Here is a 26,278-nt window from a genome sequence, read left to right on the forward strand (position 1 = left end):
TCTTAGTCTGGATCATCACCTTAGACCTGTCCGGCTTGGGTGGCCCTACCAGGAGCAGATGCTCCCGCCGGCATAGCTCTAAGGATCATTTGACCACGCAAGCCTCCAATAAACACCCGGCAAAATATATTTTGCCTTCGTCAAGGTGGTGATACCTTCGGGAGGAGTTATTCCATTACTGGACATAATAAATTTTCCAGCTTACTCATTCCTCGCTGACAGCGTTTCGCCCCAGTGTGCTAAGTTGGGCTCATCAGCTGGTAAATAGTACACCTACCAAGACAACTGGCCGGTGGCTCCACGTGGCCTACTCAGTGGCCTCCGCAGTATGCACTAGCCAGTCGTCTTGGTAGGTGTGCTATTTACCAACTGATGAGCCCAACTTAGCACACTGGGGCAAAATGCTGGCAACCAGGAATGAGTTAGCTGAAAAATTTATAATGTCCAATAATGGACCAACGATATTGGTATTATAAATTTACTCATTTGGAACAAATATTTCAGGTTCCCTATGAGAATCAACATCTTTAACATACCACTTAGTCGAGCAGCTTGTCTCCTTTCTCCCAAGTCTTCTCAGCCCAAATTTTGCAACATTTTTGCAATGCTACTCTTTTGTCGGAAATCCCCCAATGTGTGAGAATTTGTTCGATACTCTATCGTCTTTTTTCTTTTTTTTTTTTTTTTCTTTTTCTTTTCAGTTTAGCCCACAAGTAAAAATTACACACCGTTAGATCTGGTGGGACAGTTATCACTGCAGCATTGTATTTTCGTATGTAAAAGTTCTGGTTCATCTTAATGGTTGTGTGAACAGTCATAACTCTCTGCTCATTCATGTGTCCCCCTTCTGCTCTGATTAATGCCTGACAAGTATGCGGCATTCTTCCAACTAGTTTTTCTAACATCTCTGTGATTTTAGTTCCCCATACCTGCAATAGGCATTGCCATCATAACTATTGATAGAAGATTGTTTTGCTTAACTATCAAGTTCCTCCCACATCAACCCAATGGGTGACGAATTGGGTGACTGAAGGGGCTAGATCGTTACGCGTAGAACTCCTGATGATACTTTGTTTCTTACGTAGTTTCATACACAGCTTTGGAGTGTATTTTGGGTTGTTGTCCCACATAACAAACCCTCTTCCAGTAAGTTGAGCTCCAGGCTAAACTGCATTGCAAGATATTAAGAGGTCCGCAACCTCACTATGTACACTTATTGTTCATTTCCATCTGGATCATTTGTTTTCATTTCTTTTCTTAGGTTAACACAGTTTTTAGCTTCAATTATGTTTTGTATTAATCTCTGTTTCACTGAATTTTATCACAGCAAGTTGTTCTTTGCTCCACATGATGATGTAAATATTGTATATTGTGCTAATTTTGTTTCCATCTTGGCTCTCTCTTGTTTTTTTCATTTGTTCCTTCATTATGTTTTTTGGCATTTTTTTAGCTTTATTATGTCAATTATTTCAAACCCCCCCCCCTTTTTTTTTTTCCACTGAAGATGGCTCAAACGAGCCACAACATGTTTGAATTTGATTACTCCATCTAATGATGGAATATATGATGCATTGAATTAGGAAATTACACTCAATTTTTTACCTTTGTAAAGTGTAAACCGCATTGCTCGACAGAATGTCATGGTACCGATCCTTCCCCAAGATACCTTCCACTTTCACAAAGTCTTCCACCTTATTGTTAACGATACAACCCCAAACAATAACACATGCTTCACAGTTATGTTAGGCAGCCTTCTAGAATTCTTTCTCGTGGATGAAGGCAGATATACTGATGAATATTTGACCCAAACTTCTCAAATTTTGACTCATTAGTCCAAATGTCTCCCCTGGTCAATAGTTCAATCCTTGTCTTATCTGGCCCGCTGAAGTCTCTGATATTTATCCCAGCATGTTAAAACAGGCTTCCTGGCAGATACATGTCCTCATAACCCAACATCACAAAACAATATTTCACAACAGACACTGACACTGGTTGTTCTCTAGTTCTGTTGATTTCAGTGCAGATGCCCACAGCCTTCTGTTATACATTGCTGCAGTAAGTCTCTATCCCACAAAAACTGGAACTGTACTGGAGAGAAGTCACGGCTGAAAAATAGTCTAAACCGACATTTAAAAAGGAGAGTAAGTACTTTGTATCTTTTTTAATAGCATTTGCAGACAGAGGTTCCCCTGTAGACAAAGCATTCCAAACATGAGTTACAATATATCTTATAATCAGATGGTAAATGAGATTTCTTTGTCAGTTATAAGAGTTATATAAATGATTCTTCAAAATTGCAACAGAACCCTTAATACCCACCAAGGCCACCATGTCCGTAAGCTGATTATCCAGCCTGAACAGCTTACAGAACTGTTCATGGATGATGTTGTGCCTCTAGCACCAACCATGAGACCCACTAATTCTATAGATGTCAACTTATATTTTGCTTTATAGTATGGAATTATGGGTTCGCAGGCCTCTTTCTTCTCTTCTGGTTGAGTTTCAGAGGCTTCAGTCCTAACTGTACGGTCAATTATAAAACCATGAGTCAAGCCAGCTGGAATGACCATCATTAAAGGCACCTGTTTTTGCCTAATTTTGTCTTGTTCTAAAAGTTATTTCTATATTTTTTGCTACTTTTATTTTATTTCCTCCAAAAATTCACTTATTTTATTTCTACCTTTCAGCAATAAATGCTAAACCAAAATACAGTTGATAGCTTATTTACAGTAAAACATATTTTATTTTTACACGAGTGTAAAAAACATGCGAGTTATGCTTCTGATGAAAACGCATATTTTACATGGATGTTTGGACAAATTTTATCCTGCGTAATAATAATAATAATAATAATAATAATAATAATAATAATAATAATAATAATAATAATAATAATAATCGTATGGCCTCAGCTACCATGTGCAGACATTTCGATCTGACGCCACCTGGCTGTCTGCCTAACAATTTATACACCAGTCTGAAAAAGACAAGAGAGTATTGCTGGGAGTAAGAGCTTTTCTCCTGTCAGACATTCTATTACAACACATTGAAAATGTCCCCTTGCTATCAACAATACTGACTGGATCCATAAACCCTTCACTGTAGCTTTCACAAAATGCCCATATTCTGATGTCAGGGAAATAAGAATGGTAATCACATCAATATCTTAACCTGATCTACATGAACTATCAACTATATCTCTAAACACTGAGTATGGTTCAGGATATTTTTATGTTGAAAGTTCTCGTAGGATGGGAATTTGCTTTGTTAGATAAGAGACTTCATCGTTTTTAAATCACCTTTTATTATATTTCTTGGATTAAAGAGTAATTCCACATAATTTTATCAGTTATTTCGCGATTTTGCTTAAGGATAAATAAGTTAACGTTTTGAGTCAAATTTGTAATATTTTCCAAAACTTTAATGATTTTACGCTTTGCGAAAAACAGGTCCCTCTATCATATCTATTCAGTTGCAGCATCCAATGAACAAGGTGATGACAGGCATTTCTACGAACTTCACCATGGTTTTTTTTTTTTTTTTTTTGCTTTACGTCGCACCGACACAGATAGGTCTTATGGCGACGATGGGACAAGGAAGGGCTAGGAATGGGAAGGAAGCGGCCACGGCCTTAATTAAGGTACAGCCCCAGCATTTGCCTGGTGTAAAAATGGGAAACCACGGAAAACCGTTTTCAGGGCTGCCGATAGTGGGGTTCGAACCTACTATCTCCCGAATACTGGATACTGGCCGCACTTAAGCGACTGCAGTTATCGAGCTCGGTCTTCACCATGTTTGCAGGCACCCAAGACATATGCAAGAGTTTCTATCTCACTATGGCAACAGCGACAGTGGTAGCCATCTTGGGACCTGTCTGGTAACGTCCAGACTGGATAAACATTAGCAATGATTTTGAGTGAACAACAGCTAATAATCAATTATTTCAACAAAATCAACAGTCTTTTAAGGTTTGTAAATACTTCGGTATAGCAATATAACAGAATCCAAGCTGACATTTGCTGCACACAGGCTGAAGATTATATTACAAGTATAACTCTCCAGATAATTAAATAATACCTAAATAATAATTAAAAACCATTAAATATCATATTTGAATGTAAATAGATCAGAATAAACAAAAACCTGGAGTAGGAACTCAATCAGAAATCCAATAAATCTCAAATAAGTGTTAGTTTTAAAGTATATACAGAGAATTTCAGAGGAGAGTTTAAATTTTTTTATGCTAGTACATGTCAAACTTACTTTAATAGTTACCAAATTGTTTAAGTGATCCATAAAAAAGTATCCAGATTACAATGGTCCAATTTTATGTTGTGTGTGTGTGTGCATGCGTGTGTGCATGCGAACTGTACATAACTGCAAATATTAGGAAGCATTCTAACTACTGATGAAATTCTTTTTAAATTATAAGTTGCTTAAAATTTGCTTGTCGTGTACAATGAATCAAGTTCCTCCTCAGAAACGAGTCCTGAAAAAAAACTGTTATTTTAAGCTGCAAGGCAAGAAGATTATTAACCCTGTAAAGTAAGATATACTTACCATCTTTGATAAAGATAGATGAGGAACACAACATCATCACGGAAACAAGCCACGCGATGAGCAGTTGGCATTGGAATCACAAAAGCAAACAGATCATCTATAAAGGTGTTAAATGCCTGTAACAAATTATAACATTTAACAATTATAACTCTGATATGAAACTACAAAACAGGGAATGAGCCAACATTAAACATGAATATCACTGGAAATTTCTAGGTACCGTATTTCTCCAAATCCAAGACAACCCCCACTTTTTCCTTCAAAAATTTAAATCAGGCTTAAAAAGTGCTTTGTGAAATCATAATTTTATTTAAAACAAATTTTAAATTTAATTTGAGATAAAAAATAAACACACACAAGTATCATCCAAATCTTACCTACTTCCCCAATCATAGTCATTAGAAGTACCTGATACTGCCTTTGAAAGTTTAGGGAATTCCTCTTCACAAGCCCGCCTTCATATCGCATCTTGTGTCATGGCCATTCTGACCTTGCGTTTTTTTTTGTTGTTTTTTTTTCGCACATACCCCAAAATTTCATATCTGACTTCTTTAAAGCATCCTTGTGTTGCGGGTTACCGAATGCCTTTCTTGTACAGTACGCATTTTTAGACTATCTTTGCCTTCACGCCAACGTTGAACATTGGCTTTAGTTACACCGTATTTTTTTCCGGCTGCACAATTATTCTTTATTTCTGTGTGTTTAATAACCATTAACTTTAAATTGACATCAAACATCAAAGAGAACCCGTTGAAAATTTGCTGGCAATACCTATTCCACATGACTCTACAATACGACGACCCATCACAAAAATATTCCTGTTGTCTATAAAACTATTACTTTTACTAAGCACCAGGTGCAACCGACTGCCGCTAGACGCATGTCTCACTTGCCAGCTTCAGCGGTTAGCAATATATAATAAAGACGCGCATGTTAAAGGTCAACGAGTTTTGTGTGCCATGGTATGGCCATTCCGCCCTTGCATTTTTTTGTGCACATACCTCACAATTTCACCTTCAACTTCTTTAAAGCATCCTCGCTGAGAGCCACCAAATGCATTTTTTTGTACAGTACACATTTTTTAAGCTGTCTTTGTCTTCATGCTAACACCAAACATTGGCTTTAGGTATGCCATATTTTATTGCAGCTGCACACTATTATTCATTTTCACGTGTTCAATAACCATTAACTAAAAATTGGCATCATAATATCGATGATGACCCATTAAAAATTTGCCGGCTTTACCTGTTCCAAGTGTCTTTACAATACTAAAAAATTGCACTTCAATAGGGAACAAAAATGAAATTTATAGCTTATAAATATGATCTTTAGAATACGATGATCCATCACGAAAATACTCCTGCTGTCTATAAAACCGTTACTTCTACTAAGCGTCAGGTACAGTAGACGCGTTATCACTCTGCCAATGAGTGGCCATGGTCTTTCTAAGAATTCGAAGGGGCGCATCCTTGCTATTCCAATTCGAATGACATTTCCTGCACAGCTGGTACTCAGAAGCACATTATAGTCAACCTTGCAATCAGCTCAAGAGAGTAATGTTTTGATGCCATTCTGAAGATGTGAGAAATGTTTTTGTACTGGCTAGTAGAAAGTTATTCTCTCTCCAGTATTTTCTAAGCACCAGTGATGACACACAAAGGTACCATACAACTGGCTCCCGCAACTAGCGATTTATAATAAAGACGTGGACGTTGAAGATCAATAGAGTTTGTGAGCGCATGCCAGGGGGGCAAGGGGGTTGAAGGGAAGCAGCATGGTTGCCATGGTAGCTGCCAGAGGTGTTCATTACTGTTAGGTCGTGAAAGCAAGACAACCCTAGATTATTCACATGAAATTCTGAGAGAGAAAAAAAAAAGTGTCTTGGATTCAGAGAAATACGGTAGTTACAAAGAGAATACATCCAGATTTGACTAACATCTCAATGGGATACTCCCCTTAGTCATTTCAAAGAAGAACTGCTGGATGGCAGCTACTATAAAGCTTCCATTTAGTATACCTCAATTAAGGATTTCTTACATCCGGTGAAGTTTTTTCCACAGTCAGATCAGCACAAATAAAATGTTACTTGTCTCTGAGTTAATGGTCTTCTCAATTTATGGTACACTTCTGACACAAAAAGTTAATGGCAAGAAATTTCTTATGTCCCCAAGTACAAGCACGACCTAACGGAAGGAGTACATTATCGCAGATATTTCTTGACTAGTTAATAAAAGGATGTTTAAATTTGCCAACAAGAAGGTGCACTTCCATGCCTTTAGGGCACGTTAAAATGACAAAATTTGCTACAAATTGCCTTAAACACTGCTTGTCACTTTTTTTACCGTATTAGAACTATGAAAACTAATTGGCAACACATGTTTGGACAAATGTATATTACAGAGTACAACAATTTATATTTTATTATGAAAGACCATAGCATGAGACAGGGTACACAAAGTTTGAAGCTGATTCTCCTGCACAAGGGTGTGCTCAGTTTTTGTATCATGAAGTTTATTTTCATCGGTATTCAATATTCATTATGCAGTAGAATCAGCATCCATAGAAACAGTTTCTTCTCATTCATTTATTCGTATATCCTGTTTTCAATTTCTGGAAACATGTCTTTTGTCAATGAAATGCACAGCGATTACCGTTTGTACGCTCACAAAGAGCTTTACGTACCGTAACTTCTGTCCATATCATACTTTCTTCCCACAGTTCAATTACCAATTTGCTCTGCCTCATCAATAATTTGGAGCTTTTCTTTAACTGTGAATGAATTAAGAGAACTCTTGCCAGTCATCCTGAACACATTCCACTAGTTAAACTGATACCACGCAAGTGACGCTTCTCACTTGTGGAGGGAACAGAGTCACCAATGGAGTGGACAGAAAAATACTAACTTCCAGTTCTCTGTGCCAACCTTCGTTCAAATAATACCCGTACCCCAACTTTCTGCCAACAAATTTTGAAAATATATGCTGGGATTATTCATAAATATAATGATGTTGTTTTTTCTGTTTTTTTTTTAGACTTACCGGTATCTGAGAAGCTTAAATTTAATTAAAATGTTATGCCCTTATACTGGACATACATAACCTAACCAATATTACAATGTTCTGTCAAATAACTAGACCTGTAATAATTTCACTATTGCTTACAAAAAGAAGACAGATATAAATATGTTACTTTACAAACAAACAAAAACAAAGAAAAAGTGACTTAAAGCCAGAAATGCTTGCAGTTTTTCTATGATTTAAATTAAAAGATAACACTGAACAAGATCTTTTCCTTCATATCTTTCAAGTATAACACCGAATGAATGTTCATTACACAATTTAATGACAACTCGCAATTACTGTAATTTAAAAATCAACCATTAAAACACACAGTTAAAAAAAATTAGGGATACATGTTTTGTAAAGTCTGGCATGTAAAAGTTAATTTGGTAGATGGGGTTCCAATGATCGTACAGCATACCTGGAGACCTTAGCTACTCAGGGTACGTCAAATCTAAGTTATACTCCATCTGTACACGTAGCCGTGGATTAAACTGTCAGGTGACACCTAAAAACAAAGTGAGTAGCGGTGCGTCTGTGTGTCGTTGTGAGGTACACAGACTACTGCGGTTATTTGAGTATGTTGTACGTCAACGAACACATCTCATGAGACAACTTAACGAGGTTCAAGTCGCAAGGACTGTCACTTTGATCCAGGAAGGATGGACTTTTCGTCGTGTTGCTTTGGATTGTCTCTCTGTCAGTTATTCACCGCTTGTGGAATCACTACAATGAGACAGGCTACTTCACAAGGAGGGTTGGACAAGGTCGTGGACGCATGACAACCCCACAGGATGACCGATATCTGACCATCTGTGCGTTGCGGCGTCGTTCAGCAACTGCCAGAGAACTGCACCCAGACCTCAGGAGGGTCACTGGAGTCATGGTGTCTGAACGGACAGTAAGGAACAGGTTAAGAGAAGTGTCCTTACGACCCAGATGTCCAGTTCAAGTGCCCCATTTAAGGCAGCAACATCGCGCAGCTCACCTTCTGTTTGCCTGTACCCATGTCAACTGGTAACTTTGCTAATGGAGACCTGTGTTGTTCACAGACGTGTCCAGATTTCCCCGACACAGCGTGATGGACATCAACATGTATGGAGATGCTGTGGTGAGCAGTACATGCCTAATGTTGTCCAGGAAGGCGACTGATTCGGACAAGGTTCTGTGATGTTTGGGGTGGCATAAGTATTGATGGCCGTACAGATCTTGCCGTCGTCTGTGGTAATCTTACCACTGCGGGGTTCATCGAGCAGATACTGCTACAGCATGTGTTGGTTGCTGCTTAAGGTGTTGGCCCTGAATTCATATTCATGCACGACAATGCCAGGGCTCATGTAGCGTGCATCACCAGAGATGTCTTGTGAGAACTGGACATTCAATAGATGGAATGGCCTGCAGTGAGTCCCGACCTTAATCCCATCGAGCATGTGTAGGTAGGCTTGACAGAAGTGTTTGTGGGCGTCCTGTTCCACCACAGACTCTTCAAGACCTCAAACAGGCTCTCATTGAAGAATGGGACCTGATACCGCAATGTGACTTCTGTCGACTTATATACGGAACATGCCACGTAGGTGCCAAGCTGTGATAAATGCTCGCGGAGGATATACACCATACTGAAATTCTCCAACTGTGATAAAAATCCACCCTGGAGGACTGTTATCACTTTGTTTTTGCCCCTATTTGGACATTCCCGCTGATGTTCTCAAAATGAATGCAAATCCATCGATGTTCTTTTGTATACTCCAACGGTGAAGAATAAAGGTTCAGTTGGTAATATACCTGGGTGTGAGGTATTGTTTTGTGGAGCATGGCATACGTTCAAGAACATGTTCCCCTAATTTTTTTGAAGCATGTATTACGAACAGCGTGCACCTTCATATTGGTGCTTCCTTACACCCTTCCCAAGGAATGACCACCAGGTCGTCTTTAACAGATGAAAGCGAAGATCAAGGTTGCACATGCACGGTTTATGCTTTATCAGCTATGAGCCAGTCAATGATAAAGTTTCCAGCCAAGCTGTATGCAAAGAATGAAACGTCTGAAGACTGTGTTGGTAATAACTAGAGGGTGGATTCTTATGCAGTAAAAACTGCAAAATATTCATGCATCTCTGCACTAAAAACAGGAATAAATGCACTCGTATATGCACTATTGCATATTCTGCAAAATACTTGTTTTTCCTCTGTATCTATAAAGTTTGTTCTCCATATATCCACTGCTAAAGTAGAATACTTTTAGCTGTTTATTTTCTTTTGGCATGATTTCTAGTGAAGAAATGAAAGTATAGGTTATAAATCCAACACAGCAGCAGCTCCGACAAGCTCACAATGCATTAAACAGGCTTGCCAATGCCGGCAAATTATCCACTGATACTGACTAACATGAAAGATGAATGGCAATGATGATAGATAGATTAGACCTACGAACTTATTTTAGTCTGGATTGGTTAGGTCCTGCTAGTGACAAGACCACAGGAACAAAGAAAATGGTAGCTTTACTGTATTTAGTTTCAGGCTATCTTAGTTTTGATTCTTCTATATACTAAGAATTTTTTTTGGAGTGGGCAGGTTCGTCCCTGCCACGCATCAAGAAAGGATCTCCCCTCTCTACTACTTGAGGTATCGTAAAACATTATTTTCCTATGATTCCAAAATCCGAACAGAATACCAAGGGCGCCAAAAAATCAACCTGTTATCAAGCTATTGTTAATAATGTCAACTGTCAACAACATGCAATGTAATGCCTCCAGTGGCGAATATAATTTTTTACATATAAATTACACAGCATTGTTGTACCGATTTGAATATCAATATATACTGTATGTTGTTTTAAACAAAATAAGAACAACTGCAATTATCTGCAATTATGCATTTATATGTATGTATATCAAGAATATGCGTGAATTCTGTATATGTGTGTTTATATGCACTACAAAACTTAGCAATTCAATTTCAAATGGTATGAATCACCTTTACTTCTTATGGGCATATTACCGGCATATCATGAAACAAACAAAACATGCAATTATGCCAAAATCCACCGTCTATTAATAACTGACCAACGCCCAGCTCACCCTCGTAACTTGGCAATGCGAAATGTAGAGTTGGAATTCTTCCCAGCCAACCGCACAAGGTAACTGCAACCCCTAGGTTTGAGGATCATCCATGTATTTAAGAAAATTTTGGTTACAGAAGCTTCAAGTGCAATGGAGAGCAGAAACGACACAACAGGTATGAAGGTTTCAGTTTTAAATGCTATGCACCTTTTTGACGAAGCATGGTATACAATCGGCCCTGAAAGAGGAGGAGGCAATGAAACAATGGTGCAGAATAGTGAGTGGACATGCCTCCACTCCAAGACTTCCATTTGCAGACATCTAGGTTGACTATATCATCATCACTAGAGAACAGCATGCACTGAAGAAATAATCAAGAACCATATGTAGGAAGATCACAATACACAATAATTATCCCAAAGATGGTGAAGTAAGTGACAGTGTTCCTTCAGTAGGGGATACTTTCTCATCTCTGGAAATACTGAGGAAGTTTCTCTCAATTTCAGAGGTGGTGATGCAACATTTAATTACCTTTAGGAACTTGAAACATACATTACATACATACATAATCATTATAGACTGTTATGCCTTTCAGCGTTCAGTCTGCAAGCCTCTGAGAATTTACTAAACGTCGCCACAATCCTCGATTTGCAACTAGTGCTGTGGCCTCATTTAGTTCTATACCTCTTATCTTTAAATCGTTAGAAACCGAGTCCAACCATCGTTGTCTTGGTCTACCTCTACTTCTCTTACCCTCCATAGCAGAGTCAATTACTCTCCTAGGTAACCTATCCTCCTCCATCCTCCTCACATGACCCCACCACCGAAGCCGGGTTATGCGTACAGCTTCATCCATCGAGTTCATTCCTAAATTAGCCTTTATCTCCTCATTCCGAGTACGCTCCTGCCATTGTTCTCACCTGTTTGTACCAGCAATCATTCTTGCTACTTTCATGTCTGTTACTTCTAACTTATGAACAAGATTTCCTGAGTCCACCCAGTTATCGCTCCCGTAAAGCAAAGTTGGTCTGAAAACAGACCGATGTAAAGATAGTTTCGTCTGGGAGCTGACTTCCTTCTTATAGAATACTGTTGATCGCAACTGCGACCTCACTTCATTAGCTTTACGACACCTTGATTCAATCTCACTTACCATATTACCATCCTGGGAGAAAAAACAACCTAAATACTTGAAATTATCGACCTGTTCTAGCTTTGTATCACCAATCTGACATTCAATTCTGTTGAATTTATTACCTACTGACATCAATTTAGTCTTCGAGAGGCTAATTTTCATACCATACTCATTGCACCTATTTTCAAGTTCCAAGATATTAGACTGCAGGCTTTCGGCACAAACTGCCATTAAGACCAAGTCGTCAGCATAGGCCAGACTGTTTACTACATTTCCACCTAACTGAATCCCTCCCTGCCATTTTATACCTTTCAGCAGATGATCCATGTAAACTACAAACAGCAAAGGTGAAAGATTACAGCCTTGTCTAACACCTGTAAGTACCCTGAACAAAGAACTCATTCTACCATCAATTTTCACTGAAGCCCAATTGTCAACATAAATGCCTTTGATTGATTTTAATAATCTACCTTCTTAGTCCCCCAGTATGGCGAACATCTTTTTCCTCGGTACCCTGTCATATGCTTTCTCTAGATCTACGAAACATAAACCCAACTGCCTATTCCTCTCGTAGCATTTTTCAATTACCTGGCGCATACTGAAAATCTGATCCTGACAGCCTCTCTGTGGTTTGAAACCACACTGGTTTTCATCCAACTTCTTCTCAACGACTGATCGCACCCTCCCTTCCAAGATGCCAGTGAATACTTTGCCTGGTATACTAATCAATGAGATACCTCGATAGTTGTTACAATCCTTCCTGTTCCCTTGCTTATAGATAGGTGCAATTACTGCTTTGGTCCAATCTGAAGGTACCTTACCAACACTCCATGCTAATTTTACTACTCTATGAAGCCATTTCATCCCTGCTTTCCCACTATACTTCACCATTTCAGGTCTAATTTCATCTATTCCTGCTGCCTTATGACAATGGAGTTGATTTACCATCCTTTCCACTTCCTCAAGCATAATTTCACCAACATCATTTTCCTCCTCCCCATGAGCTTGGCTGTTCACAACACCACCAGGATGATTTCCTTTTACATTGAGAAAAGGTTCAAAATATTCCCTCCACTTCTCCAGTGATTCCCTGGGATCTATTATGAGTTCACCTGAATTACTCAAAACACTGTTCATTTCTTTTTTCCCTCCCTTCCTAAGATTCTTTATTACTGTCCAGAAAGGCTTCCCTGCTGCTTGACCTAGCCTTTCCAGGTTGTTACCAAAATCTTCCCACGACTTCTTTTTGGATTCAACAACTATTTGTTTTGCTCTGTTTCTTTTATCTACGTACAAATCCCTGTCTGCCTCTGCCCTTGTTTGGAGCCATTTCTGATAAGCCTTCTTTTTACGTTTACAAGCTGTTCTCACTTCATCATTCCACTATGATGTTCGCCTTTTCCCATCTTTACACACAGTTGTTCCTAGGCATTCCCATGCTGTTTCTACTACAGCATCGCTGTATGCCAACCATTCACTTTCTATATCCTGAACATGCTTACTGTCTACTGTTTGAAACTTCTCACTAATCATATCCATGTACTTCTGTCTAATTTCTTCGTCCTGGAGATTTTCTACCCTTATTCGTTTGCAGACAGATTTCACTTTCTCTACCCTAGGCCTAGAGATACTTAGTTCACTACAGGTCAGATAGTGGTCTGTATCATAAAAAATCCGCAGAAAACTCGTACATTCCTAACAGATTTCCTGAATTCAAAGTCGGTTAAGATATAGTCTATTATGGATCTGGTACTCCTAGCCTCCCATGTGTACCGGTGAATAGCCTTATGGTTGAAGAATGTATTCGTAACAGCTAAACCCATACTAGCACAGAAGTCCAGCAAACGCTTCCCATTCCCATTAGCTTCCATATCTTCCTCACATTTACCAATCATCCTTTCGTATCCTTCAGTTCTATTCCCAACTCTCGCATTGAAATCGCCCTTAGCACTATTCTATCCTTGCTGTTGACCTTGACCACGATGTCACTCAATGCTTCATAAAACTTGTCAACTTCATCCTCATTCGCACCCTCACATGGTGAATACACGGACACAATTCTTGTCCTAATTCCTCCAACTGACAAATCTACCCACATCATTCGCCCATTTACGTGCCTAACAGAAACTATGTTGTGTGCAATGGTATTCCTGATGAAGAGCCCTACCTCAGACTTTGCCCTTCCCTTTCTAACACCCGTCAAGTACACTTTGTAATCTCCTATCTCTTCCTCCTTATCTCCCCTTATCCAAATATCACTTACTCCTAGCACATCCAGATGCATCCTCTTTGCTGACTCAGCCAGTTCTACTTTCTTTCTTCCATAAGCCCCATTAATATTGATAGCTCCCCATTGAATTCCATTTCGTTCGCCAAGTTGTTTCCAAGGAGTCCCTCGCCTGTCAAATGGGAGTGGGACTCAGTTACTCCCATAGGTCCGAGGTTGCTTAAAATGTTCTGAGCTCGGTAAACTCATGAAGCAGGATGCTACCCTACTTGCACATAGTCCAAGTGAGGATCTCGTAACATTTTTCAATTACCTGACGCATACTGAAAATCCGATCCTGACAGCCCCTCTGTGGTCTAAAACCACACTAGTTTTCATCCAACTTCTTCTCAACCAATGATCACACCCTCTCTTCCAAGATGCCAGTGAATACCTTGCCTGGTATACTAATCAATGAGATAGCTCGATAGTTGCTGCAATCTTTCCTGTTCCCTTGCTTACAGATAGTTGCAATTAATTTCACCAACATCACTCTCCTCCTCCCCATGAGCTTGGTTGTTCGCAACACCACCAGGAATATTTCCTTTTACATTGAAAATATTTTCAAAATATTCCCTCCACTTGTCCAATGATTGCCTGGGATCTAATATGAATTTACCTGAACTACCCAAAACACTGTTCATTTCTTTTTTCCCTCCCTTTCTACGATTCTTTATTACTGTCCAGAAAGGTTTACCTGCTGCTTGACCTCACCTTCTGTTATTTTTGAGAAAATAAATTTTTAGTTTTCAGAACTCAAAAGTTTCTAACTTGTATGATGCTTGATAAAAGAGGAAATTATCCTTAATAGAGTTTTTTTTTATTTTATGAACCAACGCTCTGTTTAACCCATTCGTATGGTTGCGTGAGGTGTTTTGGCGCATGAATTAAATGGCAAGCACAACTTGCAATGACGCTGTGCCTCACTTATCTTTGGATATTAGATTCCCTTTGCAATATAATTTCTAACCATACACACTGTAGGGAACTAGAAACATGTACTGTTGGTAAAGAATGATGTCTGTGTTTCTGTGTGACACTGGAATTGTTGATTAACAGTTTATCTTCATCGGTATTCAGTATTCATTATGCAGTAGAATCGGCTTTGCATTCAGGTCTACAAGATTGAAAGCGCTTGTACATATTGTTTTAGATGGCAATTATGGCCATAATGACGTTTTGGAAAATGAATCCAAGTTCAAGGACAATGGTACCATTTCCACTTTTAATTAAATAAGAATGTAATCTCTACATCTCTTATTTACTTGTATTGAATAGGTTGAACTACCATATTTATTATTTCAATTTTTCAAGTACACGGATCCGCTCTTTTTGAAATTACTTCAAATGAAACATTTGTACCACAGCTAGCAATCTCTCAAGGAATGAAGAATGGGTAAGTCATAACCTTCAATGGCGTGAATGCAAAATTTGAATGAGTTATCTGCATTAGTTTTTATTTTATGCATGTTTATATGTGATAAGTACTCTCAAACTACAGGCGGGCAAATTAAATCTGATTCCAGTCAACAATGTGGCCATTTATCGTGACTTGAAAGGGTTAACAGTTAACCTTCAACGGTGCCAAGTTATTGATCCCAGGTCATTTCAGATACTTGTGAGTAAAACCCATTTCCCTTCATTCACATTATTTTCTGCATTTCGTTGTAAAGTTTAAAAGAGGGATTAAACAGCATAGAATGATACCCAAAGTTCTACTATGAATCATAGACATTGGAAAAATCATTACTTTGCCTCTTAACAAAATATGGCATCTATATAAGTTCCCCCCCACGCCTGTGAACCATGTGAACTTGCTGCGGGCGGGAGGCTTGCATGTCCCAATGAAGCAGGTAGCTGAGCCGTAGGTGCAACCACACTGGATGGGTATCTGTCGAGAGACCAGACTAACAAATGGTTCATCGAAAGGGGGGCAGCAGCCTTTCAGAAAATGCAAGAGCGGCAGTCTGGGATTGACTAATATGGTCTTGTAATAATACTTAAAATGGCTTAGCTGTCATACTGCTACATGGCTGAAAGCAACGGGAAACTACAGCCGCAACTAACTCCCCGGGACATGCAGCTCTCTCTGTATGAATGATGTACTGATGATGGCTTCCTCCCGGGTAAAATATTCTGGAGGTAAAATAGTTCCCCATTCGGATCTCCGGGTGGGAACTACACGAGAGGGGGCAATCATCAGGAAGATGGATACCGACATTCTGCGAGTCGAAGCGTGGAATGTTAGAAGTTTGAATTGCTGTGGTAGGTTGGAGAATCTGAAAAGGCAGAAGGGAGATGGATAGACTAAAGTTAGATTTACTTGGTATAAGTGAAGTACGTTGGCAGGAAGAGCAGGATTTCTGGTCAGGCGACTACAGAATTATCAACACAAAATCAAACAGGGGAAATGCAGGAGTAGGTTTAATAATGAATAAGAAAATAAGGTAGTGGGTAAGCTACTACATGACCAGCATAGTGAAAGGATTATTGTGGTCAAGATAGACACCAAGCCAATGCCCATCACAATAATGCAGGTCTAAACTTGCCTGAAGTTGAATGGAATGGAGCTGCAAGTGAAGCCCATGAACAGAAACTGGCAAATAAGTTAATATGGGAGGGAGGATTTACACAGGTAGTACAAGAACCAACTCGTCTCAATAACTTACTAGATGTATTCTTGGTTAAACCATGGGAAATTGTTGATAAAACTGAGGTAATTGAAGGAATAGGTTACCAAAAGGCTGTAATAATGGATGTAGGACTGGTACCAAAAAGGCTTAATAAGAGGGTCACACAAGACAAGAAATTGTACAGAAAAACTAAAGTTGATGAATTTGGGACTTTCCTTAAATCACAATTCAGTTGTTGGATTAGTGAAGGGAGTAATGTGGATACACTTTGGGCTAAATTTAAAGGAATCATTTGGAAAGTAGAGAAGAGATGTGTACCTGTTAAGAAGGGTAAAATGACCTCAGACCCTGTTTATTATACAAGGGAAATAAGAAAATTAAAAAGAAAATGTAGAATAGTAAACAGGAAAATAAAAGAGGGTAGGGAGAGTAGAGAAACTAGAAAACAACTAATGAGGAAACTGAATAGAGTGAAAAAGGAAGCAAAAGAGAATTATATGAATGGCATACTTCAAGAGGGTAATGACCACAAAGGGAAATGGAAAAAGCTGTATTCATATATCAGGAATCAAAAAGTTTCCAAATTCCTACAATGGTGGGAGAAGGGGGTGAACACTATTTCACAGATACTGAAAAAGCAAACCTATTTAGTAGGGAATTCAGAGATCCAGTAGATGATTGTCAGGAGTTGGAAACCGAAACAGAAGATAGAGAGGGAGAGACACAGAGGGAAACAAGAAGCTTCTCACTCACAAATGAAGATATTTTCAGAGAAATCCAACTGCTTCAGCAAGGAAAAGCAGCAGGAAGTGATCAAATTACTGGGGAGGTATTAAAGGCAATGGGGTGGTACATAGTGCCTTATTTAAAATTTCTCTTTGACTATGTCATAAATAATAGTGTAATACCAAAGGAATGGAAGGAATCTATAATAATACCAATTTATAAAGGAAAGGGTGATAAAAGGAAACCAGAGAACTACAGACCAATCAGCCTGACCAGTATAGTTTGTAAAATACTGGAGAGTTTAATATCAAAGTACATCAGAGGAATATGTGATGATAAAAATTGGTTCATGAGGAGCCAGTATGGATTAAGAAAGAAATTTTCTTGTGAGGCACAACTGGTGGGATTTCAGCAGGACATATCAGATCAAATTATTATTAAATTACTACCTCACGCAGCTTCTCACAGAGCATGGATATTTCCGGAAATTCCTGCATAAAGTGGGCAGAGCGAGTGACGCAGCATGCATATACTGTGATGACATTGACGACGTATTTCACACCTTTTTTGTATGCGGCCATTGGACGATTCAGAGAAGATGTGTGGAAACTGAACTAGGAGAATTGACAACAGATAATATTATTTTGGTGATGCTGCGAAACCAGGAATCCTGGGATCTCATGGCAGTGTACGTGGAGAACGTCCTTCGTCAGAAGAAGAAGGATTTGGAAGCATACGAACGTTCATAAAGGAGAAATGAAGAAAGAAGACGTCTGAAAGACAAAGCACGATATCACCCTGAAGTAATGCGAGAGCGATTCCGGGGTGATGACACACATCATGGGAAAAGGGTGTGTGGTTTTTAGTGGGTAAGAATCCCACACACTTGTGGAGTGCGGACCCTTAACAAGTGTCTTTTGAAGATTTTCCACAATCCCTCGTAAAAAAATATATTATTTTTATTATTGTTATTATTATTATTATCATCATCATCATCATCATCATCATCATTATCATCATCATTTATTTTCCACTAATTGTAGGTACAATTTATGGATGGTGAATGGAGAAAGGGCATAGCCCCACATACACAAAAGTGCCTCCATCACCCCCATCACCAATCATGAAGAATGAGATCAGTAAGGCTGCTGAAGAAAAGTTAGGAAGAAAGGAAAGATCATCTAAGAAACAATGGATAACTCAAGAGATACTAGACCTGATTGATGAACGACAAAGGTACAAGAATGAAAAAAATTAGGAGGGCAGAAAAGAATACAAGCAAATAAAGAATGAAGTAGATAGGTGCAGGACAGCTAAGGAAGAATGGCTGAAGTAGAAGTGCATGAATGTTTAAGGATGTATGGCCCTAGGAAAGGTAGATGCTGCATACAGGAAAATCAAGGAAACCTTTGGAGAAAGAAATAGTACGTGTATGAATATTAAAAGCTCAGATGGAATACCACTTCTAGGGAAAGAAGACAAGTCAGAAAAATGGCAGGAACATATCCAACAGCTGTATCAAGGTAAAGAAGTAGATGATAGTGTTCTGGAACAATGAGAGGCTATTGAAGCTGATGACATGGGAGACTCAATTCTGCGATCAGAATTCAACAGAGCTTTGAGAGATCTAAATAGGAACAAGGTACCGGGAATTGATGACATACCCACAGAATTACTGCCTGCCTTAGAAGAAACCAGCATGGAGAGGTTATTCTGTTTAGTGTGTAAGATGTATGATACAGGAGAAGTGCCAGCTGATCTTCAGCAGAATGTTGTTATACTTATTCCCAAGAAGGTCGGTGTCTACAAGTGTGAAAACTACCGCACCATTAGTTTAGTATCTCACGCCTGCAAAATTTTTATATGTATTATTTACAGCAGAATGGAAAGACAAGTTGAAACTGAGTTGAGAGAAGATCAATTTGGCTTCTGAAGAAATGTGGGAACACGTGAAGCAATCCTGACTTTACGTCTGATCTTAGAAGACCAAATTAAGAAGGACAAGACTACGTACATGGCGTTCGTAAATCTAGAAACAGCATTCGATAATGTTGATTGGACCAAGCTGTTTGAGATTCTGAAGGTGATTGGAATCAGATACCGAGAAAGGAGAATTATCTACAATCTATACAAAAATCAGTATACAGTGATAAGAATCGAGGGCTTTGAAAAAGAGGCAGTAATGCAGAAAGGAGTGAGGCAAGGATGCAGTTTGTCCCCTCTCCTTTTTAATATTTACAGGGAACAGGCAATAAAGGAAATAAAAAACGAATTTGGAAAGGGAATCGAAGTTCAAGGAGAGGAAATCAAAACCCTGAGAATTGCCAATGATATTGTTCATTTATCTGACTCTGTAAAAGATATGGAGAAATTGCTGAATGGTATGGACAGAGTCTTGGGGAAGGAATACAAGATGAAAATAAATAAGTCCAAAACAAAGATAATGGAGTCCGGTCGAACAAAGTCAGGTCATGCAGGAAATATTAGATTAGGAAATGAAGTCTTAAAGGAAGTAGATGACTACTGTTACTTGGGCAGTAAAATAACTAATGATGGCAGAAGTAAGGAGGACATAAAATGCAGACTAGCACAAGCAAGGAAGACCTTTCTTAAGAAAAGAAATTTGTTTGCCTTGAACATTGATAAAAGATTTTTTTTTCTTTCTGGTAGTTGCTTTACGTCGCACCGACACAGATAGGTCTTGTGGCGATGATGGGATTGGAAAGGCCTAGGAGTTGGAAGGAAGCGGTCATGACCTTAATTAAGTTACAGCCCCAGCATTTGCCAGGTGTGAAAATGGGAAACCATGGAAAACCATCTTCAGGGCTGCCGACAGTGGGATTCGATGATGCTTGCTGCTGATGATGCTTGTTGTTTTAAGGGGCCTAACATCGAAGGTCATCGGCCCCACAGTGGGATTCGAACCCACTATCTCCCGGATGCAAGCTCACAGCCGCATGCCCCTGACCGCACGACCAACTCGCCCGGTGATATATAAGAATTAGAAAGATTTTTTTTTAAGACTTTTGTCTGGAACGTGGCATTGTATGGAAGTGAAACATGGACGATAACTAGCCCAGAAAGAAAGAGAATACAAGTTTTTGAAATGTGGTGTTACAGAAGAATGCTGAAGGTGAGATGGGTAGATAGGATCACAAATAAAAAAGAGATACTGAATCGAATTAGTGAGAGGAGATCAATTTGGCTATGACCAGAAGAAGAGATACAATGATGGGGCACATCTTAAGACACCCAGGTCTTTTTTTTCTTTTTTTCTTTTTTTGCTAGGGGCTTTACGTCGCACCGACACAGATAGGTCTTATGGCGACGATGGGATAGGAAAGGCCTAGGAGTTGGAAGGAAGCAACCGTGGCCTTAATTAAGGTACAGCCTTGTGTGAAAATGGGAAACCACGGAAAACCATCTTCAGGGCTGCCGATAGTGGGATTCGAACCTACTATCTCCCGGATGCAAGCTCACAGTCGCGCGCCTCTACGTGCACAGCCAACTCGCCCGGTACACCCAGGTCTTGTACAGTTGGTTTTTGAGGGAGGTGTAGGTGGTAAGAACAGTAGGGTAGACCAAGGTACGAATATGACAAGCAGATTAAACAAGATATACGATGTAGTAGTTATGTAGAAATCCAAAGGTTAGCACAGGATAGGGTGGCATGGAGAACTGTACCAAACCAGTCTATGGACTGATGACTCAAACAACAACATAAGTTCCCCTGCTCTCTCTCTCTCTCTCTCTCTCTCTCTCTCTCTCTCCCTCTTATATCCACTGTATATACACAAGCATAGCATACTTATAGCTCATATATCATTTACCTTGTACATAAAAGCTCTCCATGGAAGATGAGCCACAGACTTGAGTCTGTAGTTAACAAATAACTGTGGCAGCATAAACAAAAATCCAAAGGCATACACACCATTCACCAGGCTATGAATAGTCCACGAATACCAACTGAAAACACAAAACAGAATTATTTACTGACATAACACTATGATTACCAACCACAATAATTCTAAAGAACAACTTGCAAAGTTGTGATTTATATTTGCACAATTCTATTTCACATCCCAGCTTCTACAACACAAGACAAACAGTGTCCTCATCATGTCATGATTCCCAAATCAACTACTAATAATACTACAGGGAACTGTGATGTATCAAAAGGTCATCTAAAATACATGTGCAAGCATGGACATCTGATGCCAAATTGGTAAAGAGGATCGTAAAAGTAGTGTTCATTCTACATGCCCTCTCCATGTCTGGGAACCAGTATAATCAATGGTGTTAAGCTTCAAATCAACTGGCTCAAGTCTGTAGAAAATATTCACACATCTACTAGTAATTAAATGTTTTCGGTTAGTCTTCTATCCTGAGGTAAGATTACTTGAGATTCCTTGGCAAGACCAAATGCCACCCTATACAGTACATGGTATTCAACAACTCCTACCTTTGAAGAACAGAGAAGCTCACACCATTTGGCTTAAATGGATTATCATACAGTTGTGATAATGTCTCTAGACGGTTTAAGAAACCAAAATAATCACTGTAAGAACAGAGTTTTTTGACAGGAGGCAGTGTGAGAAGATGTGGAGATTATCCTCATCCTTTCATGTTTACACATTTGTCTTCGCCTCTCTTCCCTGTCTCTTCCTCTTCTCACACTGCTTTATCATTGTACTTATCCCCATTATGTGTTCTTATTCATGAATATTGAATTTTCACGACCGTATTGTAATTGAAACAGACTTTCAACCTATTAGGTCGTGTTACGTACATTTAGTACGTGTTGAAGAGATGTTAAGTACAGAACAAAAATGGCCAACCAAACACCAGTGGGATCCGAACCCACAACCTCCCGATTTCGCGTCGGTTGCTCTACCAATTGAGCTATGGTGGCCTAGGCCATTTTTGTTCTGTTGGAAAGGATCTAGGCTACAGGTCTGGCACTACACGACCTAATAGGTTGAAAGTCTGTTTCGATTACAATACGGTCGTGAAAATTCAATATTCATTGACTTGGCCCTCAACGGGCGATGTAAACGCACTCGACAGTGTGCTAGCAGTAGTGCCAGACCTGCAAGATTCCAGGTGACGTTGCCAAACACACTTCACTCGGTCTTCAATCAGCTCACTGTGCATTCAGCCAGATTCTTAGGTTCAAACGGTAACACCAGATGGCAAATTTCCTTTCAGAAGTATTTTTAGTTTTAGAACCACATACATAAATGGTTCCATCAGCCAACATGTATAACCTAACCTCTGAAATTAGTTATGCACACCACTGGATCTTGAGGAGGAGAAGTATCACATTCGTATTTTATTTCAGTACATAGTATAAAAATTAAGCAATCTTTTACTTCAGCCTTTAATGCTAAGGAGTTAACAACTGCTGTCAGTGCACTTATTGGGAAAATATGTTCTTGCGATGTTTGTTTACACAACAATTGGGGAGGGGGAGTACTCGCTCGTGCATGTAGCGAGGAATCGATATGGAAGATGATAGATTGCGTTCCATATAAACCCTGGAGTAGAGTCAGAGTGTATGAATATTGATAACGGAAAAACTAACACGCCTGAATTTGCCCATAACAATACATGAATCAGTAAAGAGAGTCCTCATTTTAATGGAAGGATATTGCACAGATAATTATAGGAGTTTTCGAAAGTCATAATAATACTGTCACTAAAAAGGGGTTTTCTACTGTACTACAACAGCCACGATCAAATGTGTATCTGAATCTGACATCTCACTTAAGCCCTAAGTGCCCGCGTTCAAAATTCCTCTTCTACCTTGAACCATCCTTAGCAAGCTTATGACATCTTTTTGATAGGTTCTTAATGTCCCATGACCATAATGAATAGAAATAAATACTTGAGATAATTCCTTACGCTAATGCAGGTTTTGCCCTAATGTGAATTACGATAAATCACATATAAAATTCCTTTGCTCTTATGGAATAATTTTCGGGACTAGAAATTTCTTGCGCTAAATGCAGGTTTACACTAAATCGACATCACACAAAATCGAGGTTATACTGTATGGTTTTTTTTTGTGCTAAAGCATGCATTCCAGAGGCTCTAATAATAATTTTGTGTGGCTATTTCTAGCCAAGTGCAGCCCTTGTAAGGCAGACCCTCCGATAAGGGTGGGCGGCATCTGCCATGTGTAGGTAACTGCGTAATTATTTTGGTGGAGGATAGTGTTATGTGTGGCGTGTGAGTTGCAGAGATGTTGGAGACAGCACAAACACCCAGCCCCCGGGCCATTGGAATTAACCAACGAAGGTTAAAATCCCCAACCCGGCCAGGTATCGAACCCGGGACCCTCTGAACCGAAGGCCAGTACGCTGACCATTCAGCCAACGAGTCGAATTCCAGAGTCTCCAAAACGAAAACAAAATAGAATAACAGTGACTGACTGTTGTTAGTTGGGGTGTGCTCTGTCTCTACTGCTGTCACTTATCTCCACTAGATGATAGCACAGCTACAAATATACAAAACTAACCCATCAACAATGGGTACAGAAGCTAGTGTATTATAAATATTAGGATAATGCCACACAATAATACACTGATATAGTGATTGTACTTTAAGAAACGTGGAATAATGGAGTTATCAGCACTGACTACATACATTTACTTAATGAACTTAAGATATTTATTTTAAAAGGCATACCTTTTATGAGGTTCATATAGCAATGAATATATAGCTCCAATTAAGCAGATGGGATAGAGTAGATAGGAAAGGTATCGCATACTCTCTGCATCAAATTCCTGAGTCCTCTGTTCAGCTAACGAAGTCCCTTTCGAAGTGAATTTTAATTTAGGAATATACTGTCCTTGAAAAACAATGTCCACATTAATAACTTTCTGGAACTTCCAAATCTGTAAAATAAAACAAAACAAAAAAATATGAAGTTAAGCAAACATTTACAACTGATTTGGGATCGCAAACTCCAAATTATATGCCTTTGAAGTATCAGCAACTAATTACCAGCTCCTAATAAGAATTGGTGACAAGAATGATGAATGTTAATAACCATTAGTGCCTCCAATTATCTATGTTAAGTGTATATGAGCATTTCTACAATATATCTATAAATACTTCTAGCTTCTAACTTTCATATTTATTCAGAGTATTAGTTATTGAGATACATATAGGTCATAAACCACATTATTGAAGAATAATACAGGCTTTCATGGCCAGTATCTAATACACGGTTCAAAAAAATTAAAGGAACATGTTTTTGAACATATGCCATCCTCCACAAAACAATACCTCACCCCCAGATATATTACCAACTAAACCTTTATTTTTTATCGTTGGAGTATACAAAAGAACATCAATGGATTCGCGTTCATTTTCAGAACACCAACAGAAATGTCCAAATAGGGGTGAAAACAAAGTGATAACAGTCCTCTAGGGTGGATTTTTATCACAGTTGGAGAGCTTCAGTATGGTATATGTCCTCCACAAGCATTTATCACAGCTTGGCACCTACATGGCATGCTCAGTATAAGTCGACAGAGGTCAATTGGACTAGAAAAAAGAGTGACTGAATAGGTGGCTATATTTTAGAAAATAGAACTCAGAGAATTAGAGTAGGCGAAGCTTTATCTAATCCTGTAATAATTAAGAAGGGAATTCCTCAAGGCAGTATTAATGGACCTTTATGTTTTCTTATATATATCAATGATATGTGTTTAGAAGGGTTATAGGCAGGTACATTCAGGGAAATGGGGTGGCCTAGGGAGCGGTGTTAAGCGAACAGGGAACTGGAAATCAAATAAGGATGACATAAAAATGTTAGTGCTCAACTGTAGAAGCATTGTAAAGAAAGGAATAGAATTAGGTAATTTAATAGATATATACTAATGGAACTGGAGTGTGTATCATAGAGATAGGATAGGCATGGTAGGAGGGGGAGTATTCATTCTGGTGAAAGAAGAATTTGTAAGCTACGAAAAAGTTAAGGATGAAAAACATGAAATTCTGGGTGCAAGGCTCTTCTCTAAAGATAATAGGCAACTTAATGTCTTTGGAGTGTACAGGCCGGGAAAGGGTAGCACTGACGCTGATTCAGAATTATTTGATAAGATAATAAGCAATGTTGGAAATGATATGGAAAGGAATGTGATAGTAGCAGGTGATCTTAATTAACCAAATGTCAATTGGGAAGGTAATGCGAACGACGGGAATCATGAAAAACAAATGGCAAATAAGTTAATATGGGAAGGGCACCTGATTCAGAAAGTGAGGGAACCAACCAGAGGGAAGAATACTTTGGATGTGGTGCTGATAAAACCAGATGAGCTCTAAAGAGAAACCGAAGTAATAGATGGTATTAGTGATCACGAAGCTGTTTTTGTCGTAGTTAAAAATAAATGTGAAAGAAAGGAAGGTTTTAAATTAGGACTATTAGGCAGTACCATATGGCTGATAAAACAGGCATGAGGGAGTTTTTAAAAAGTAACTATGATCGCAGGAAAATGGTAAATAAAAATGTAAACAGACTCTGGGATTGTTGAGGAATGTGAAAACAGGTTTGTTCCTTTAAAGGTGGTAAGGAATGGTAAGGATCCACTATATTATAACAGAGAAGTAAAGAGACTAAGAAGGAGGTGCAGGCTGGAAAGAAATAGAGTTAGAAATGGTTACGGAAGTAAGGAGAAATTGAAGAAACTTACTAGGAATTTGAATCTAGCAAAGAAGTCAGCTAAGGATAACATGATGGCAAGCATAATTGGTGGTCATACAAATTTTTGTGAAAAATGAAAGAGTATGTATAGGTACTTTAAGGCAGAAACAGGTTCAAAGAAGGACACT

General features: G+C 38.9%; 1 protein-coding gene across 3 annotated transcripts in view; it reads right to left on the minus strand.

Annotated features, from left to right (window-relative positions):
• The window catches only part of LOC136877546 (lipid scramblase CLPTM1L), a 306,831-nt gene that overhangs the window by 24,813 nt on the left and 255,740 nt on the right, over positions 1 to 26,278 (minus strand). For 2 of the 3 annotated variants that reach the window (XM_067151673.2, XM_067151672.2), the window contains 3 exons: positions 24,128 to 24,336; positions 21,268 to 21,403; positions 4,561 to 4,676 (listed from right to left, as the gene is read on the minus strand). In XM_067151673.2, coding sequence (XP_067007774.2) covers positions 4,561 to 4,676; positions 21,268 to 21,403; positions 24,128 to 24,336 — 461 coding nt within the window. Of the gene's footprint in view, positions 1 to 4,556; positions 4,677 to 21,267; positions 21,404 to 24,127; positions 24,337 to 26,278 lie in introns of those variants that run through there. The other variant, XM_068228675.1, reaches the window with a different exon arrangement.

Source organism: Anabrus simplex, chromosome 7 (assembly GCF_040414725.1).
Source record: "Anabrus simplex isolate iqAnaSimp1 chromosome 7, ASM4041472v1, whole genome shotgun sequence".
NCBI classification, from domain to species: Eukaryota; Metazoa; Arthropoda; class Insecta; order Orthoptera; family Tettigoniidae; genus Anabrus; species Anabrus simplex.